Raw genomic sequence first — 18251 nt, forward strand, 5'->3', positions numbered from 1 at the left:
GGACAGAATACTTGATTTGGTGAAAGATGAAATAATGATCCATTATTCTGTCCAAGTATTCTGTCCATTGCATTCATAAACATTCATTATTTTGTATATTATTGAAGGATTGACGATGTTTCAGAAAGGGGTGGAGGCTCGTGAGGTTTGGGGTTTTATAACCCATCAACGTCACACCATAGGCTTTACAATGTATTCTGTCTTCTGGTCAAACATTTGTTTGTGGTGATAAGAGGGTTAAAATGCTGAAAGAGCAGTGAAAAAGGAAAGAAACACCCTTTGGGAAAAGGAGTTATTACATTCAAACAAATAATTTTCTTGTAATCTTCTATGCCTATGCCCATTGTTGGTGGTTGGAATAGGGATTGTGTTTTAGGGTCATCCATCCATCTATCTGTCTGGGGGGTGGGGGGGTTCGCATGATTACTAAAGAATAGATTGAGTGTCAAATTTCGCACTGAGCTCATGCATGAAGATGGGAGTTATTGACAATGATCTGGTCAAGTGGCTTGGCTATAATTAAACCAAAATATGTACCTGTATGTTAACAGGAGAAAGCATTTATACTATAAGAATTAAAGAGAAGATGATTTCTTCTCTCCACTAGGACTCACTTTTGACGAGCGAGACATCATAGAGGGCGCTTTCCGTCATGGTTTTCTCAAGATCCTGGTGGCCACTTCCACTCTCTCGTCGGGGGTGAACCTTCCGGCTCGGAGGGTCATTATCAGGTCAATAATGTTCAACAGGAAGGTCATTGACCCCTTGACCTACAAGCAGATGATTGGTAGGGCTGGAAGAAAAGGAGTCGACACAGAAGGTATGTACATGTATTTTTACTGGTTGGTGTTGTAAGCTACTTGAAATCCTTGCTTTCGGTAGGAAATAATTCCTCAAGAAGCTGTGTGTGCTGTAAACGCCTAGCTTAGCCGGGTAATATAGGAGCACCTTGAGCACCTAACAAGGTGGATATGTGCGCAATATAAATACCCCTATATTAATCAGTGAAAATCAACTGACTTATTTTCATATGTTCCCATGAGTGGCATTAATTTTCATGCCTAGAGGTAGTGCACATTACACAGCAGATTGGTCAGCTATGCTGTCTTGATGCTTGGTTTCTAAATTTCATGAAACTCTAATATACTTACCTTTGATCAGACTGCCTATAACTTGTGTATACTTAAGTGCTTGTAATTTGACTTTTCTATTTTCTATACCTACGGTAAGCAGAATTTTCGAGCCCAATTTCATAAAAAGTTGCTATTACTGTATAGCAAATCTTGCTGGAACGTCAACTACCGTGGCCACAGGGAAAACTCTGCTGTTTGATTGGCTCTTCCAATGAAAGTTGATATTCCAGCAAGAGTTGCTATCATAGCAACTTTTTATGAGATGGTTTTAGATGATTCCTTTTTTCTTTCTTGTGTCGTGATATAGTGTGAAAAATTGCTTCAACCTTGCTTATAATTGGCCAATATGCTGACTTATCTAATTTCCTCTCATGTGTTTGCAGGTGAAAGCATCTTGGTGTGTAAGACAACAGAGAGAGATAAGGCATCAAAGCTGATGAGATCTGAGTTACCAGCAGTCCAGAGCTGTCTGGTTAAGAGAGAAGGTGATGATCTTAGTAACAGTCTCAAGAGAGCTATCCTGGAGGTGAGACCTTGAGTAATTAATAACAAATATTTTGTGAAGAAAAACCTTAACATGATATACTTCTAAAACATACCTCTTTTCCGATTAATTTCTTTTGCATGTATTTGTATTGTAATTATTATGTACTTTTGTTTTAAAACATTGTTAACGCTGTGATATAGTTAACTATGGAGAGCGTTCGAAATGCTAGTTATTATTATTATTATACTTATATAAGACTCAAATAAACAAGAAATATAACTGATAGTGATTTATACCACTGTCATTACAACATTATGTCAAGTCCACTAGGCTTAAAAATTAAATGTAGTTGCCTCTTACATGATAATTGTTATTTCTGTTTCTTTTTCAATTGTGCAATGCGACGGGTAGGTAAAAAAATATATTGTAACGTAAAGTCTGGAGGACAGACTGGTAGTTCCCCCAGTGCAGCAAAGATGGATGCGAACAACGTGTTGTAAAAATATTGTGTATATAGTTTCTAACAAACAAGGAAACAATGGACTTGTGTGCTTTGTTACATTGAGTAGAACAGATTTGGAGCAAAATCCAAAGTCTGATGATGATCCTGTGATCATCCCTAGTTTGTAAGATGCAACATGATGCAAATGGCTCTTCAAACACACAGATGCACTTTAATATGATTCAATTCAATTTGCATTTATTCAATTCTTGATATAAAGCAAGGCACGATAAACAATATATTTACAAGCCAGATTAAAAAAATGGAATCGGGAACAGCATAAATAAAGCCAAGTGTCCTCGTGTAAGTGCAGTTCCCAAAACATTAATAACATAAAATGGTATAAAGAAACAATAAGATAAAGAATTAAATGTGATATACAAGCAACAAACAAAAAACTCAAACAGAATAAATAACATAAAAAGGTGTCAATCTACAAGAGAAAAATAACTATACATATTTAAGATATAGGAACTGCTTCAATCTTTTTTGAATGACTTGACAGACTCGCTTTCAATTAAATCTCTAAGAATTCAAGTCTTAATTAGCATTTTTAAAAATTGATTTTTATAACTTAAATGCTAATTTTGACAACAGGGCCAAGAACATTTCTTAACAGATGTCTTTTCCCCTTGCTATGTAGATCATTGCTAGTGGTGTAGCATCCAGCCCTACTGAGGTCCAGGCATATGCATCCAGCACCCTCCTGGCTGCCAGTCTATCAGAGATCAGGTCAAAAGGTCAAGGTTCAGAGGTCAATACAGAGTCAGCAGTGTTGTCTTGTGTCAGGTTCCTTGAGGAGAATGAATTCATTAGACTACAGAATGTGGAGTCAGAAGGTAATGCAACCAATCCTACTTAAAAGACCACCTGGCCCGTATTCTGAAGTCAGGCTTAACTTAGACCATGGTCTAACTCTGTGCTAAAATTATGGAAGCCAAAAGTGCCAAATTTGTGTATGTTTCTTATATTTTTACTGTGCTCTTTCCTGATTCATTGATGGTGAAGACAATCATCTATTTATACTTCCTAGACAATTATGAATGATTTTGGAGCCAAACGAGCTGAAATACGATATCTCTACCGTAAGTGATTTATGTAACAATTGGCTATCCATACTTAAACCACAACTTTAAGTCTTGGTTTAAGTTAAACCCGACTTCAGAATACGGGCCCACCTGTGTCTAAGGATCACCTCTCTATAAAGACCAAAAGCTTGGTATCACTTTGGTTTCTTTTTATTTATTGAGCATGGCTGTACACACCGGGGGGGGGAGTTCAGTTTCCCTACAGAAATTTTTTAACTAATATTTTCACTGAGTATTTTCACAATATTTACCAAAAGTATGCACGAAATCCTTCAATTTCTCTTTACAAATTGCGAAAATTGCCTGACAAGCTTGGTCGCTTTGCTCCCTTGCTTTCAAGTTTTTTTGAAAAAGTTAACACGTCCTGCCTCCCCCCCCCCCCCCCGCAAAAAATCTACATATGGCCATGTAAATGCACCTGTATATAAAGATAACCTGTTCATAAAGACCATTATTCTTGTCTCCCTTGGTTGGCTGGTCTTTATGGACAGGTTTGAATGTGCAAGTAAATTAGTACAGGTTAATGCATGAAATATTGGCAAATATTTTGTGATGAGTGAGGGAATTTTGTTATTGTATTTGATTATTTTATTCACCTTTAGAAGGCATATCTTTGGAATCCTTTTTAGTAATTTAATTGTATAATTTTAAGTGTCTAAAGTAAACTAGAGAATATAGTTCTTGTGTTTTTATTTCCTTTCTCAGTATTCTCAGAAATTGATGCTGAAACATATACCTGCATTATTAGAGAAATTGCTAATATTGTGTCTTGAATAATATTTTGATTTATTTTTTGTTTTAATTTTGTAATTTAATGATACACCCCTTCAGCAATCATTGATGACAAACCAATGCATATGATATTGAATACACATGTAAAATACAAATTCTATTTTTTGTATAATATTCAATTCCTAGATGGTATGGTAGAAAAGTATTGTCCCACCCAACTAGGGAAAGCTACTCTCTCATCAGCTCTCTCACCAAACGAAGCTCTCCACGTGTTTGCTGAACTTCAGAAGGCTCGCAAGAACTTTGTCCTGGAAAATGAACTTCATATTCTCTATCAGGTAAGGCATAAGTTGATCCATGTCTCATTAGCTTGTTATCAGTGAGAATTGATAGAACTCACTGTTAGGTATGCTACATGCCAATCAGATAGTGGATTTTCTGTATTTAATGACTTCAACTTCTGTGAAACAGTTCCCCATATTTGTGAACATGCTTTTAACATGTCAGGAAGCAAGGTATATTATTAAACCTCAAGCTGACAATAACTTGCATGTTCTTTGAAAAAAAAAGGAAATTTCTTGATGGATTGGTTATTGCATTAATTATAGGCTAAGTGAAATGCCCTCTCCCATTATCATTAGACATTGCAGTCATTCATCACAAGTACATTAAGTTTAGACTGTTGTTTCATAAAGTCTCATGTCTGAGACTTTTTCCAACAGCTGTAAAAGTTAGTCACAGATTTTTATAACTCCTTGGCAGACTGCAAATTTGTCACTGAAATTACTTTCTTCATGTCATGACCTACTGATATTAAAATGATATCTTTTTAAATGTGCTCTTAGGTCACTCCAATCTATGACCAAGGCTTCCAGCCCGACTGGTACCAGTTTGTCTGCACGTGGGAGAAGATGTCCTCAGACCAGCGTCGGGTTGCTGAACTAGTCGGAGTAGAGGAATCCTTCCTGATGAGGGCCAGTCAAGGCCTTGTCTCCTATGCATCACGTTCTGCCAATGTCCAAAAGAGCATCGCCATCCACCGACGTTTCTATACCACACTTGTCCTTCAGGAGTTGGTCAATGAAGTGCCGTTACCGACTGTCGCTGCCAAGTACAACTGTGGTTTTGGGCAGCTACAGTCATTACAGCAATCTGCTAGTACATTTGCAGGTAAGGAATGGATTCTTTGTATATTCTGCCTTGATTGAAAGCCTCAGATTTGGTTAACATTAGGATATTTACAGGCAATACATACACATGGGTTCTTTTGTGATCTATCTGCGTACATGTTAAGGCAGTAGGCATCGATTGCACAGTGGCTTCAATCATGAACAGAGCCTTAAAAGATGATACATGTTGATTATATATATGATGAACAAAATGAAGATATACATCATTTGTTTTGAATCATGTCTTCAAATTCTTGTCATTTTATTTAAAAAAAAAATATTTTAGGAGTGTTGTCATTCAATTTTCTCCAACTTAGTCTTATCAGTATCTATATTAATATGAGGTTACAACTTATTGAATAGTAGATGGAGTTTGAAAAAAAATGAAATAAGTTTGACTTAATCATCCATTGCTACATTTATAACTGCAATGTATGAGACAAAACTGGTGAAAATATTGGAATATTACCATTGTTCTTTTTTATAAGACATGCAGGCTATCAGAAACATACCTCATTAATCAGCAGACATTCACTAGTATTGCAACAGAAACATGAATTCCTTTGATGAGTTTGTTTTCCCTCTTTTCTTTTAGGTATGGTAACAGTGTTCTGCAGTCGTTTAGGCTGGTGGAACCTGGAGCTCCTCTTGGCCCAATTCCAGAGCAGGCTGAACTTTGGGATCCAGCGGGAGCTGTGTGACTTGGTCCGAATCTCACTCCTCAACGCCCAGCGAGCCAGGCTGCTCTATGATGCTGGTTACCCTACTGTAGCTGCTGTGGCAACCTGCGATCCGGATGACGTGGAAATGCTACTCAGAAATTCTGTGCCATTTAGAAGGTAATTCACAGTGGATTATTTCAAGTTTGGTGTTGAAATCTTGATATTGATGTTGGATCAGATTTTACAGTAGCACAGCCCCAAGCCCAAAATGAAGATGGCCTTGGGATGAGTGTCAGCAAGATGTGAGCTTTACGTTATGTGACCCAAGTGTTGTAAATCCCGATAATGTGTTAGTGCCAGGAAAGGAGAGGGGGTATTTTTTTCCTCAGTCTCTTAATAAGATCTAAACGGGAGTAAATTCCCCCAAAATGTTTTCTTTGCCACTGAAATATCTGGAGATGATGAAATTGTGTTCAATCCTATGACATGCGTTACTCGTGAAATGGATGCTTATTTGTTGTGGTTATTGTTTTTATTCAGTGGCAGACAAGCTCATGGTGAAGATGCCTTTGAGGCAGTGGAGAGGCAACAGACCAGATGTATCTGGGCCACTGGAAGGAAAGGACTGACGGAAGCTGAAGCTGCAAGGCTCATAGTCTCTGAAGCCAGAGCGATCGTCCAAGCAGAGCTTGGTGTGGCTGGAGTTGCATGGAGTGATGAGCGAGATAAGAATGGCACCAAGACTGATGTACATGTAGGTCAGGAAGCTACTGAAGATGAATGCCCGCTGGAAGGCAACAGGGATGGGGAGCGTAGACCTGAGACAGCTATAGAAGGTGTGTCAGAGGAAAGCAATAGAGGCAGCAACAGCAGAATCGGTTATAACAGGAAAGACATTCCTGAAAAGAAATTGGAGAAGGAATTGTTGCAAGTGACAGGAAAAGATCGCACAGAACAGTGTCTAGTCACTGATGAACCCACAACTGATAAGCCAAGTACATCATCAAAGTCTGCTAAAGCTCTTGAAAAATCTGGCGTAAGACACCATGATTTGGAAGAAAATGGCTCTAAATCATCCACAAATTCTAAAGAGAAGATTGACCACATGCAGAGAGAATCTACGGCAGAATCAGAGGGACTTAGTATAAAGGTTGTAGAAAGCAAGACATCAAAATCAACTGTCAATCACCAGTCTGTTATAGGAAGTTCAACTCTTGAAGATAAACCTAAGAAGCAAATTACAGTCACTGCCCAGGTACATTCTAAACCTCTGAATAACACAGTGGATAAAGAACCAAATATCTCATATGTTCCTACTGAACAACACAGGGTCATTAAAAATTGGAATGAGTGTGAAATACATTTAACTAGGAATGAATCCCTTCTTGACAAGGAAGAAATACATGTGCATTCTGCTGCAAGATCTGCCAAGGAAAGAAGTCCTGAGCTCACAGAGCAAGAAGAACATGATAAAGGAAAAATGACACCTGTTGTATCAGAAGACAAAGCTCCACATCATCAAGGTCAGGAAAAGGAGACATCTCCGGAGCTGTTTTCATGTCCTTTAGATGAGGGTAGTCTGGAGGAAGTACTGCAGCAGATGGTAGAAGAAGGGGAGTCTCCTCCTGCAATGGTTCCAGGAGATGGACAACCTATGCAGGATAAGGACACTCTTAGAACAGATGACAATGGGATGGTTGTTGGTGAAGAGGATGGGATTAGTCCAACTTTTCCTTCTATGGATTCACAGCTTGAACAGTACATGGCTGAGTATTGCACCCAGAATGACATTGTTGCTGAATCAGCTAGTCCTGACCTTGATGCCGCAAAGAAGAGGGAAAGGAAGCTATTAGGACACTGCCAAGATTTTCTAACAGAAGCCAATGTACGAAGTGGTTCAGACACAACAGAACCTAATTTGGCAATAGATACTGTAACATCAAGTCAGAACACAAATGCTAATACAAATACTGTTGTACCAGATCATGCTGTTGAGGGTCTCCAGGAAACAGACATCAGATCTTGTCCTCTCATAGAGACAACCCAGGATGTACTGCTTGCGGCACAAATGTGCGAGTCCTTTGACTCATTCTCATTTAGCATACAAGCATCAGTAGCCAAAGAGAGCAATCCAAGTAAAAGTATACATAAGCCTGTTGAAAGGGATGCAACCTCTGCTGCTAAATCTCGTAAAAACTTTGAGGAAGAGGTAAGGATTGTACCTGATCCCTCTCTGGTCAGGAATGACCCAACAGAGATTGTACCAGAAAATGCATCACCCAAGATGCAGAGAGATATTACCAAGTCGGAGATCCAAGGCGGTCAAAACGATGATGCTATGCACTTATCTTCAGATGATTCCTTTTCATTTTTTGAGATTCCTGATGGAAATGAAATTTTGGATTCAAACCCAGACAATGCTACCATGATCTTTGTTGGAAAATCCAAAGAGTCTTGTCCAAACCCATGTTCAGATTCTGCGAAAGATCTGAATGTTGCTGATAGCAATGTGAAAGCCAAAGGCAACCAACTCTGTCAAGTGGTCAAATCATCTATCATCAGCAAAGGGAACCTAACACAAAATGGAAGTGAAAGGAAGGATATTGAGAAGCAAATCCTACATGTAGGTGATCAGAAACCTTCAAAATCGGGAGAAATTTCTAAGAAAATTGTGAGTGGCATTTCTGGTAATAAACCAACAGATCATCACAAATTTGCAACATCTAAAGGACATACCAAATCATCTGTATCAAGTGAGCCTGTGTCGAAGAAACAGAGTATAGGACCATCTAACTATAAGTCATCCTCCAAGTCTGAAGTGGTTTTCTCTCCCAAGAGGGATGATGAAGTCAAAAGAAATGCAAATAGCCTCCTGAGTCCAGGGACTTTGGCCATGCTGGACCTCTTTGCAGATGAAGATGATGATGATGACTTGTTCACACAGCTGATAGAAACACCAAAGACTAGATCCAAAGACCAGACTGTCCTTGCAGGCAAGGACATGAATTTTAGCAAAAAGGACAAGACAGGGACGCATTCTGGCTGTAAGGTCAGCAGTCAAACAATTATAAAGCAAAAGATGTCAGTGAATAAGGATAAAAGCAAAATCTCTTCTCATCAGGAAAGTACAGTAGGGTCAAGCAGTAAAGAATATAAGCTGAAAGAAAACCAAACAAATTCCAGTATATCAACTAATTATACAAAGAGAAAGAATGAGAAACAGACTAATGGGTCTCCACCAAAGCGACAAAGAACTCCACCAAAATCTAGTGCTGCTGTTCAAGAAAAGTTTGAAAGTGTGGATCCTGTAGACATGAAACACTCTGAAAGAAGAACCAGTGATACAGGAGATTACATTCCGCCAACACCTCCCAGAACAAAACAGACCACTCCCAAGATCTCCAAGGCCTCAGGGACACAAAGACCAAAGAGCAAAGCAGGACAAACACAACGATCTGGAAAGAAAAAGAAAAGCCAAAGTAGAACACTGGAGAGTACAAGGAGAAAATCACCAAGAGCATTGAATATAAGTAAACAGAATCTAGAGGCAGTAGAGGAAGAAAGGGTAACTATTGCCAAGGATCTTAGGAACACTTCAGACAAAAGCTCTCCAAAGTCAAACAAGAAAATGCATATGACTGCTGAGATGAGCAAACAACCAGCAGACAAATCAGCAGGTCAGATGACTGAGGTGCGTAGGATTCCTGATATGGCCATGATACCCAACAGTGAAATGCTGCTGCAAGATAGCGAGGAGCTGTTCTCACCTGGACCTGTTGAATCCCAAGACGCCCTCAATGTTGGAATGGATGAACATGATTTCAGTCTCAGGTTCAGCGTGGACAGCGATACCGAGATACCGCCCTCACCTCATTCAGTCATTACCGCTGCCTCCTCAAAGCAAGAGAACCACCAGCATTCTTTGATGTCTTCCTTCACTCCATCATTCTTTCCCCAGTCCTTCAGTAGCTCACCAGCTATTCCTTCAACGGACAATGCTTTCACTATCATAGACGTCTGTGCCAATGTAGACCTCTTCAGCACATTCATGATGGAATGGAAACGAAAGAAGCGTTATGCTGTGGCTGTGGCCTGTGAGAAGTATCGTCCTCCAATCCAAGGTGCCACAATTGGTGGAAATTTCAAAAGACCTGGTGAGAATATTTCTTATGACTCTTAAATTTTAATATTATTTTTTAACCCAATGTGTGATGCATTAATGTGAGATGATATGGTACTGGAAATTACAAAAAATGTCTGCTTAAGTCAAATCTCAAAGTATTGAACTCTGTTTGAATCATTAGAGGTAATTGTACAACGCCTACTTAGCTTGTTGTACGCGAGCAAATGGGAGGCTGAATGTCACACATTCGTACTGTTGCACACAAGACGTACCATCCAAAATGTACCATTGCACAGCTTTAGGAGGTGACGTCACAATGCGATTTCATTGAATAAGGTGACAATGCGTGTACAGCCTGCTGGCTAAATGCACAATGCTGTCCAAGTTCAGTGCGCTGTGGGCCCGGCTTGTGGGATTTTGCTTTTCGCTTTCAATATTTTTGCCCCCTTTTCATAGATTACTGGAGGGAAAAACTCTTTGTTTTTTTATATTTTCGCTAGATTCCAAGGCGTTGTACAACACAAATAGCGAATATTCTTATTCGTGCAATGGTGCGAGATTTCGCATTCGGTGAAAGAAACGCTCTATTCAACTCGACTAACGCCTCGTTGAATAGAGCATCTTTCACCTCATGTGAAATCTCGCACCATCGCACTCATGCCTATTGAAGTATTCGCTATTTGTATAATGACTAATATTTTGCATTAGCTAGTCTCAAAAGTTGCTTAACTTGCTTGTAATCAACTTATGGAAGGTCGACTATGTAGGTTTTACTTTTTTTTTCATTTTAACTCTTCCTGTATATTTTAGAACCTAAATGTTTTATTTATTTCTTGCAAGTAGAAAGATAGTATGTTTGAAGACTGGCCAAGTGCCCATCAATCAGTAACATGTTGTAGTGTATTCACCTACAGCCTACTAACTTTCCTACTGGCTTTGTACAGAGACCCTCTGGCCCGTATTCTGAAGTCAGGTTTAACTTAGACCACGGTCTACCTCTGTGAGACTCTGGGGAGCCAAATATTCACAAATTCTATTTACATTGCATATTTCTTATGTTTACCATTTTGTTTCCTTTTGCTTTCATAATGAAGAAAATACTTCAGTTATCATTCCTAGACAATTATGAACAATTTGGGTGTCATATGAGTTAATATATTGGATGTGTACTGTTAAGGATTTGTGCCCCAATTCGCTCTCCATACTCAAACCACAATTTTAAACCAGGGGAGCGTTTCATGAAAGGACTTGTCGGACGTTTTATCCGACAAGTCCCATTTTATCCGACAGTTACCATAGGAACAGTGCCTCTCGGCCAATCATAATCAAGGAAAGATGTCAGATCTGACAACTTGTCATACAAAAATGTTGATGAAACGGTCCCATGGGTTTCATTTAACCTGAGTTCAGAATACAGGCCTCTGGTTCCAGTAGACAATGAGTTAAGAACACAGTTCTTAATTCAAATCCAGAGGTAGTGTTTTTTTTCCATACGCACATCAAGATCTAAATCACTCCAAATCATCACTTACGATAGTCTTAAGAACAGAGTTCACAATTTAAATGGTAATGTGGTATGGTTTTTACTTTTTCATCCAATCAGGCACTTCTGATGGAAACAGGGTTGAATCTAAACCAGATGGCTTTCCTCTAGAAGACCTTGAGCTGTTGATTACAGGTATAGCAGTGTGCTGGGGTGGTAAAGATGCTTACTTTGTTTCTCTTCAAAAAGACATACCAGCAGGTAAGAAAAAGAGCTTTATCATAAAAGCCTCAAGTTGTTTACTTTGAAACTTGTAAATTCCAATATTTTAGTGATATGACATTTAATTTTGTATGTAAAACTCCTGATCAAAAGAAATGAATAAGAGAATACAGTAGCTTGTTTGTATCCATTGCACTAAGGACAGATTTGATCCTTTTTTTGCACATTCAATGGTTTTTTGTCCATTTATTTATTCATAGTTTTTCCTTAATTTCATTTTTCTCACTCGATTGCTGATCTGCGTTTGGCTACAAGGAGTGTAAACTGATTTGCTAAAGCTTAAATTGAATATTAATTTTAAGATTGCAACAATATTTTGCAATTGATTGAAAATATCTTCTTACAACACCCAAAAGTCTGTCTCACACTGTGCGATCTGATACATTATTTTTAATAAATCAAATTTTGCCTTAAATATGAAAGTTCCAAAGATAAAATTACTTTATTTGAAGTTCGGCATAATGTTAGGAATAATGAAATCACAATTTTGCTTTGTAGCGAGCCCTGTTGTTGGAGTAAAGTCTACATCGGCTTCAAGTCCCAGCCAATGATGACATCATTACAATTTGGAATTGAAATTGCTTTTATTCCTACATTAAGGCTCGAACTACATTGAATGTTGATTTCAGAATGCTGAAGTTCGGCATAATGTTAGGAATAATGAAATCACAATTTTGCTTTGTAGCGAGCCCTGTTGTTGGAGTAAAGTCTACATCGGCTTCAAGTCCCAGCCAATGATGACATCATTACAATTTGGAATTGAAATTGCTTTTATTCCTACATTAAGGCTCGAACTACATTGAATGTTGATTTCAGTAGTCCTACAACTATTCTGACCTCGGATAGCTAGGATTTTATTGGTTGGAATTTTCATGCCAAATGCATTAAGACACATCTAATCTTTTCTGCAGGTGATGCTGATGACACCCTTGCCCCACCAGACAATGCCCCTAATCTTCCAGTCAATGAGAGACTGAGTAAGATCAGACCAGTACTAGAAATTGAGAAACTTGGAAGGACTGCCAAGGCAAAGTATCATCAGAAAGTGGTGTTTGGTGCCAAACACCAGGTAAGAAATTAACCACTGCAATATATAAATTTTATTCACAGTAGTGCAGTGTTGAAGTCTGGTGTTTATTTTGGTGTTGGGAAAATACAGAGATGCCAACCCTCCCGATTTCATCGGGAGGCTCCCGAAAATTCATCCCAACTCCCGCCCTTACGATTACCATCCTTATCCTCCCGAAATTATGATTTTTTTGCATTGATCAAATTGGATTGGAAGGACATGTATCGTCTGCTAACTTTCGCGTGTAATAACTCCATTACGTTCGCTGCTACTAAATTCTGTGTGAAAGGTAGACAAATAAGGAGCAGCGAAAAGCTGGTGCATATGATATGCCCAACGGAAATCCAGTGTGCACCAGGCCGGTAGGCCCGGCTAGCTTCGCGAGGCGTGTGCGCTCGCGGCCACTGGATTTGTCGAGTCGTGCGGTGGATATCGGTGTGTGATTTCGGCGTATTGATGGGTTGATATTGACACGAAATGGCGGAAAATCGACAAAAGAAGACCAAGAAATGGTCTCAGAAGTATAAGACTGAATACAGTCTCCAGTACCTGTGTGTTCGGAAGTCGGAAAGAGGAATTTACCATGCATTTTGCGCAATTTGCAGCGTGGACATTTCAGTTTAGCACGGAGGTCGTGATGATATTCGGAAGCACTTAACGTTCGGGAGCAAACGGCATAGGCCTACGGACATTGCGAAGACAAGATCTTCGAGCTCCACTAGTACCCTGTTGTCTTTATTTCACCAAGCAAGGGACCAGCGCTGAGCTTTTCTTTACTGGATTTATAGTGGAACATAACCTGCCTATAGCCGATAGTGATAATTCCTCATTATTATTGTTGAACAGGTACTTCTTTTGTCCCCTCATTTTTTTTACATGTAAAAATGCATATTTGATATTTTTTATGTTAAAAAAGTGGGAACAATGTTTATTTGAAAACATGTGAAATGCCCCAAAATAAGGGTCAGATTGCACCAGAGAGCATCTAGAAACCCAGAGCTTCCAGGGCCCTAAGGCGGGCCCTGGACCCCGGCCGCAAGGGTCGAGCGCTCCGCGCTCGAGATGTGCGCTATGCGCACATAATTTGGTGGCGGTTGCAAATCCTCCCTAATTCTGATTTCCAAAAGTTGGCATCTCTGAAAATATAAACCAGTCACAATACCTAATTTGAAGTGACTTTAAATTGAAATAAAATTTCAATCATATTTATAGTGCAGTGTTGAAGTTGGTGTTAGACAACATAAACACCATTCACAACACCTTACAGAACTTGAAGTAACTCTCTTTATATTCTTAGCTACTTTACAGACAGCATCCCAGACAGAATAGCGTACAATAACCGATACATTGAAACGTCGGAAAGCTGGCCTCATAAACTGCATATTGGAATTAACTACATGTTGCAGATAAACAGACCAACATTGCATCGCAGATTATGAATTAAACTTCTTTCATTGCACAATGTCTGATTTTACTCAAATATCTGGGACTGTGTGCTGTATTTATATAATAAACAAACTAATCGAAGAACAGTCGGAGAAGGTTCATTAATTTCAATCTTACTAGGTCCTTTATATATATGTGTGTTTTGGGGGTGATTTTGTTATTCATTAGCATATCAGTCAGAGATAAGATCACAATATAGACATATTATTCATAACAATCTGACAAGGATCAAAGAAGTAACAGTGATAATAAATATTGTGGAAATTTTGGGTGTGTATGCAATGTTAATAAGTGCTTGTAGATATGCAAATGGTAAAATATAAACAGTTGAGCATTTCTTTAAGCTGTTCATAAGTTATGAGCATCTTTACAAATGACTGGTGATCTTTTCTTGGGAAACAACTCGACACCACTGAAAATTGGGGCATATAATTTACCACAAAGATTGGATCACCAGTCATTTATAGAGGCTCAGAACTTACTTGGAACAGGGCTCCGTAACACAAAGATTAGCGATCAATCGCTAAATGAACTGACCAATCAATATCAATGTTACACGCGCATTAGGTTTGAAATACTGGCCAGGGACCAATCAGTGCGGTTCTTTCATATTTGCAATTCGTCGCAAACCTTTGTGTTACGAAGCCTAGGTTATAATCTGGAGATCTTGTTGTTGTATTTTAATCACCAGTATAAGATCCTATCCCAAGCCTGTGGATGTCTTCTATCAGGATGCCTTGAGGATCCTAAGATAGCACAATGGTTGATAGACCCTGGTAGCAAGGAACCTAACCTTCAATCATTGGTCACACAGTATTCACCGACTGATACACATCTACTAGAAGGTAAGAATGATTATCCTCTATGTAGAGTGTTTGAGCGATACATTAAAAACGCATATTTTGGTTTGCATCAATTGCCCGTGCAGTATCAGAGCCCTAAAAAGGACCAAAATCCGACAAATGTCCCATAGGCTCCTGTAAAAAAAATTATCTTGAGTATAAGACCATATTCAACAGTCTAGTGCGCATGCGTGAGTGTGAAATGTATGCAGCAACGTGTACAATGAAAGTAATGTGATGCTGAGCATAGATCACAATTACGCTCAATGATGTCGTAATGAACTACATATAAGTCGCAGTTGAATGACCAAAATTGATCCTATGAATTGATGATGCCATGATGTGATAAGATAAGAGATATGACTTGTTAAATCAAATTTCTCTCTGGGGGATAGATGATAATAATTACATTGGATGGCTTATTTCATGGAATACCAGAAATAGTCCACTCGTTAGGGCAAATATTCCGCTCATCTGCGATTCTTGGAATAATTGCCCAAACTCTTGGAATATTCCTAGGGCCTGTTGCATAAAACTTTTGCCATAAAAAACTCTGTGGCAAATTTCTTGCCAGAGTTTTTTATGTGTAATTTTCAATGGCATAATTGTGTTTGCCAGAGTTTTTTTGTTCATTTGCCAGAGTTTTGTTCATTTGCCAGAGTTTTTTTTTTTGAGGCAAAAGTTTTATGCAACGGGCCCCTAGTATTCCATTCTGAGCCATCCAATATAACAGTTATCCTCTCGTCTGTGCTTTGTGAGATCTGGCCAATGTTTCATATAGCTCCATGCTCTTTCTTTTATTTTGTGATGTTCCTACTTCAACTCTATCCCTCTCATTCACACCCCTCCATTTATCACCATTTTGAGCCTCATTTAGAAATGGAGATGTAAAACTTCAGCAACATGTTTTCAAGCATTCAGGAATGATTACAAAAATCACCCATGTGCACTTACATGTATGGTAATAAGCACTTACAGCATTATACATTTCAAGTTTTAACAATTATCAGACAAACTTAAGATGTACATTACAATGAACATGTATAAGCATAGGCGGCGGAAGCGGGGGGATGGGGGGACAGTTCCCGTCCTAAATTTGAGGTTGGGGGATGGTCCCCCCTGGTGGACCCCCCTTAAATTTTTGGCTTCCGCCGCCGATGTGTATAAGGCCTAATTATTTCCTTTTTGATGCCATTGCTCATCTTACATATAGTACATCATGTTTGTTCCACACATCTTTGGAAAGATCTTATTTAGCACTAGATTCTTCAAAGAATTTGATTCTTCTAGTTTTTTGCTGTTCACTTGATCCAATAGGAATTTTAAATTTCCCACCATTCCATGCACTGTGTTATATATAAACCCCTCAAAAAAAGTTCTGCAACTCAAGTTTGAATGCTAACAAATTTCTTAGTGTGCCATCATCATATGTAAAAGTGGTATCATTGGAAAGTATGATTATTCCTCTTTACGATCATGTGTCATTTGTAATGCTAGTGTTATCATGAAATACACAGACATGATAAATAATGCAGCAATGTAAAAATGAAATGTTGCAAAATTCGTTGCCATGTCATGCTTGAGTTCTGCAACTCAAACTGCAAGTTTGAGTGCTAATAAATTTCTTAATGTGCCATCATCATGTGTAAAAGTTATTATTCTTCTTTACAATCATGTGTCATTTGTAATGCTAGCATTATCATGGAATACACAGACATGATAATGTAGCGGCACAGCTTTGCAAGACGGCCGGTGGCCGCCCACCGTCTTGCGCTGCCCGCGTACAAGAAAAGGACGGGAGTCAAAGAATGACAAGTTCGATGAAGTTAAGTTGTGTATCAGGTTTTATTCTAAATCAAAGTCAGATTACAAGCTGGATTATAATATACGTCGCATCTCTGGGCTGGACGACCGACGACAGACAAAAATTAAGCCGACATGGCCTACGGCGGCAAAACAAATCGGGAACGAAAAACTGCCCCTTGTCAACTAAACACTCCCTTTTTATCCCTTTCTGGGTCAAACACCGCGTGGCGAGAAAAGCCTTTCCCCAAATCGACCCTATCACTTTTGGTGTAATGCGCGAAATTAATCCGCCTATAATGTAAGTATATAAAACGGAACTTAATTATTGTGTACTCCGATTCCAATTTCAAGTTCTTCGGCTTTCCATTATTCTTCCAACTTACGTAACTCTCTTGACCACTCCCCCAACTGCTCTCTCAGTCAATTAATCCTCTTTTGCGACTCTTGTCACTTCAGCCACTCCCACTCACAGCTCACTTCCACCAAGGAATTCACTCCTTGCTTCCACACCTGTTCACATTCTCGCTCTCTCTCTCTAATCACTGAAGAATGCAAGCGAGCCGAAGAACATGAATAAGAAGCAAAGTAGTAAAATAACTGAAGTTCCAATGGACTTCTATTAGCCCTGAACGCCTAGCAACCCAGTCAGTTTGCCCTCTTTCACTTCCACATTCCAATCGCTAGCCTGGCCCAGAAAAACTAGCAAACGAAATCAACACCTTTAAGGAATGTAAACAACGGAAGAAGGCGAACTAACTTCTTTACCCAAACAAACAAATCTCTATTTTCCATCCCGCTATAATAATACGCAGCAATGTTAGAAATGAAATGTTGCAAAATGCGTCGTTTCCAATTGTTTCGAGGATGGACCGAGTGCATTCACTGTCACCCGCATTGTGGAAATTCTATAGAAATGGAGACTCTTGTTAGAAATCAATGCATTTTGCAACATTTCACTTCTGACTTTTCTCAATGTTCAGGGTGATTGCATATTCCATGATTACATAATCACAGCAAATGGCATGTCATTGTAAAGAGGAATAATTCAGCTTTCCAATGATACCAGTTTCATCTTTTATACTTCATTAACCAAAAAGGTATCATCCCCCAAAACTGAGTTGCAAAACTTTTTTTGAGGGGTTTAGTTATCATCAGTGTAAAAATTTGTTGGAATGTCTATTGACTACATTGACAAATCTGTGTAATGACCTGGGGGTGTTTCACAAAGATTTAAGTATGGCGTAGAGTTGCACTTAAATGCCTTGTTGCATGCAATGGAAAAGACATGACCTCATTTTCCAGATCATGCAAAGAGGATGCGCACTACTGCATATTAATCAATAAGATTGCGCATTGCATATCATGTATACGTTGGCATTTAAGTGCAAATGTAAACATTTAAGTCATACTTAAAACTTTAGGTACAC

General features: G+C 38.9%; 1 protein-coding gene across 4 annotated transcripts in view; it reads left to right on the plus strand.

The window, feature by feature from the left end:
- LOC121413377 (DNA polymerase theta-like) overlaps window positions 1-18251 on the plus strand; it is a 45277-nt gene that overhangs the window by 12063 nt on the left and 14963 nt on the right. Inside the window, exons 11-21 of one of the 4 annotated variants that reach the window (XM_041606169.1) lie at window positions 608-820; window positions 1517-1659; window positions 2766-2961; window positions 4129-4280; window positions 4788-5112; window positions 5707-5950; window positions 6314-8400; window positions 8461-9927; window positions 11500-11640; window positions 12573-12730; window positions 14868-15021. In XM_041606169.1, the coding sequence (XP_041462103.1) occupies window positions 608-820; window positions 1517-1659; window positions 2766-2961; window positions 4129-4280; window positions 4788-5112; window positions 5707-5950; window positions 6314-8400; window positions 8461-9927; window positions 11500-11640; window positions 12573-12730; window positions 14868-15021 (5280 nt within the window). Of the gene's footprint in view, window positions 1-607; window positions 821-1516; window positions 1660-2765; window positions 2962-4128; window positions 4281-4787; window positions 5113-5706; window positions 5951-6313; window positions 9928-11499; window positions 11641-12572; window positions 12731-14867; window positions 15022-18251 lie in introns of all 4 variants that reach the window. The other 3 variants (XM_041606167.1, XM_041606168.1, XM_041606166.1) reach the window with 3 other exon arrangements.

The sequence above is a fragment of the Lytechinus variegatus genome, chromosome 4 (genome assembly GCF_018143015.1).
Source record: "Lytechinus variegatus isolate NC3 chromosome 4, Lvar_3.0, whole genome shotgun sequence".
NCBI lineage: Eukaryota > Metazoa > Echinodermata > Echinoidea > Temnopleuroida > Toxopneustidae > Lytechinus > Lytechinus variegatus.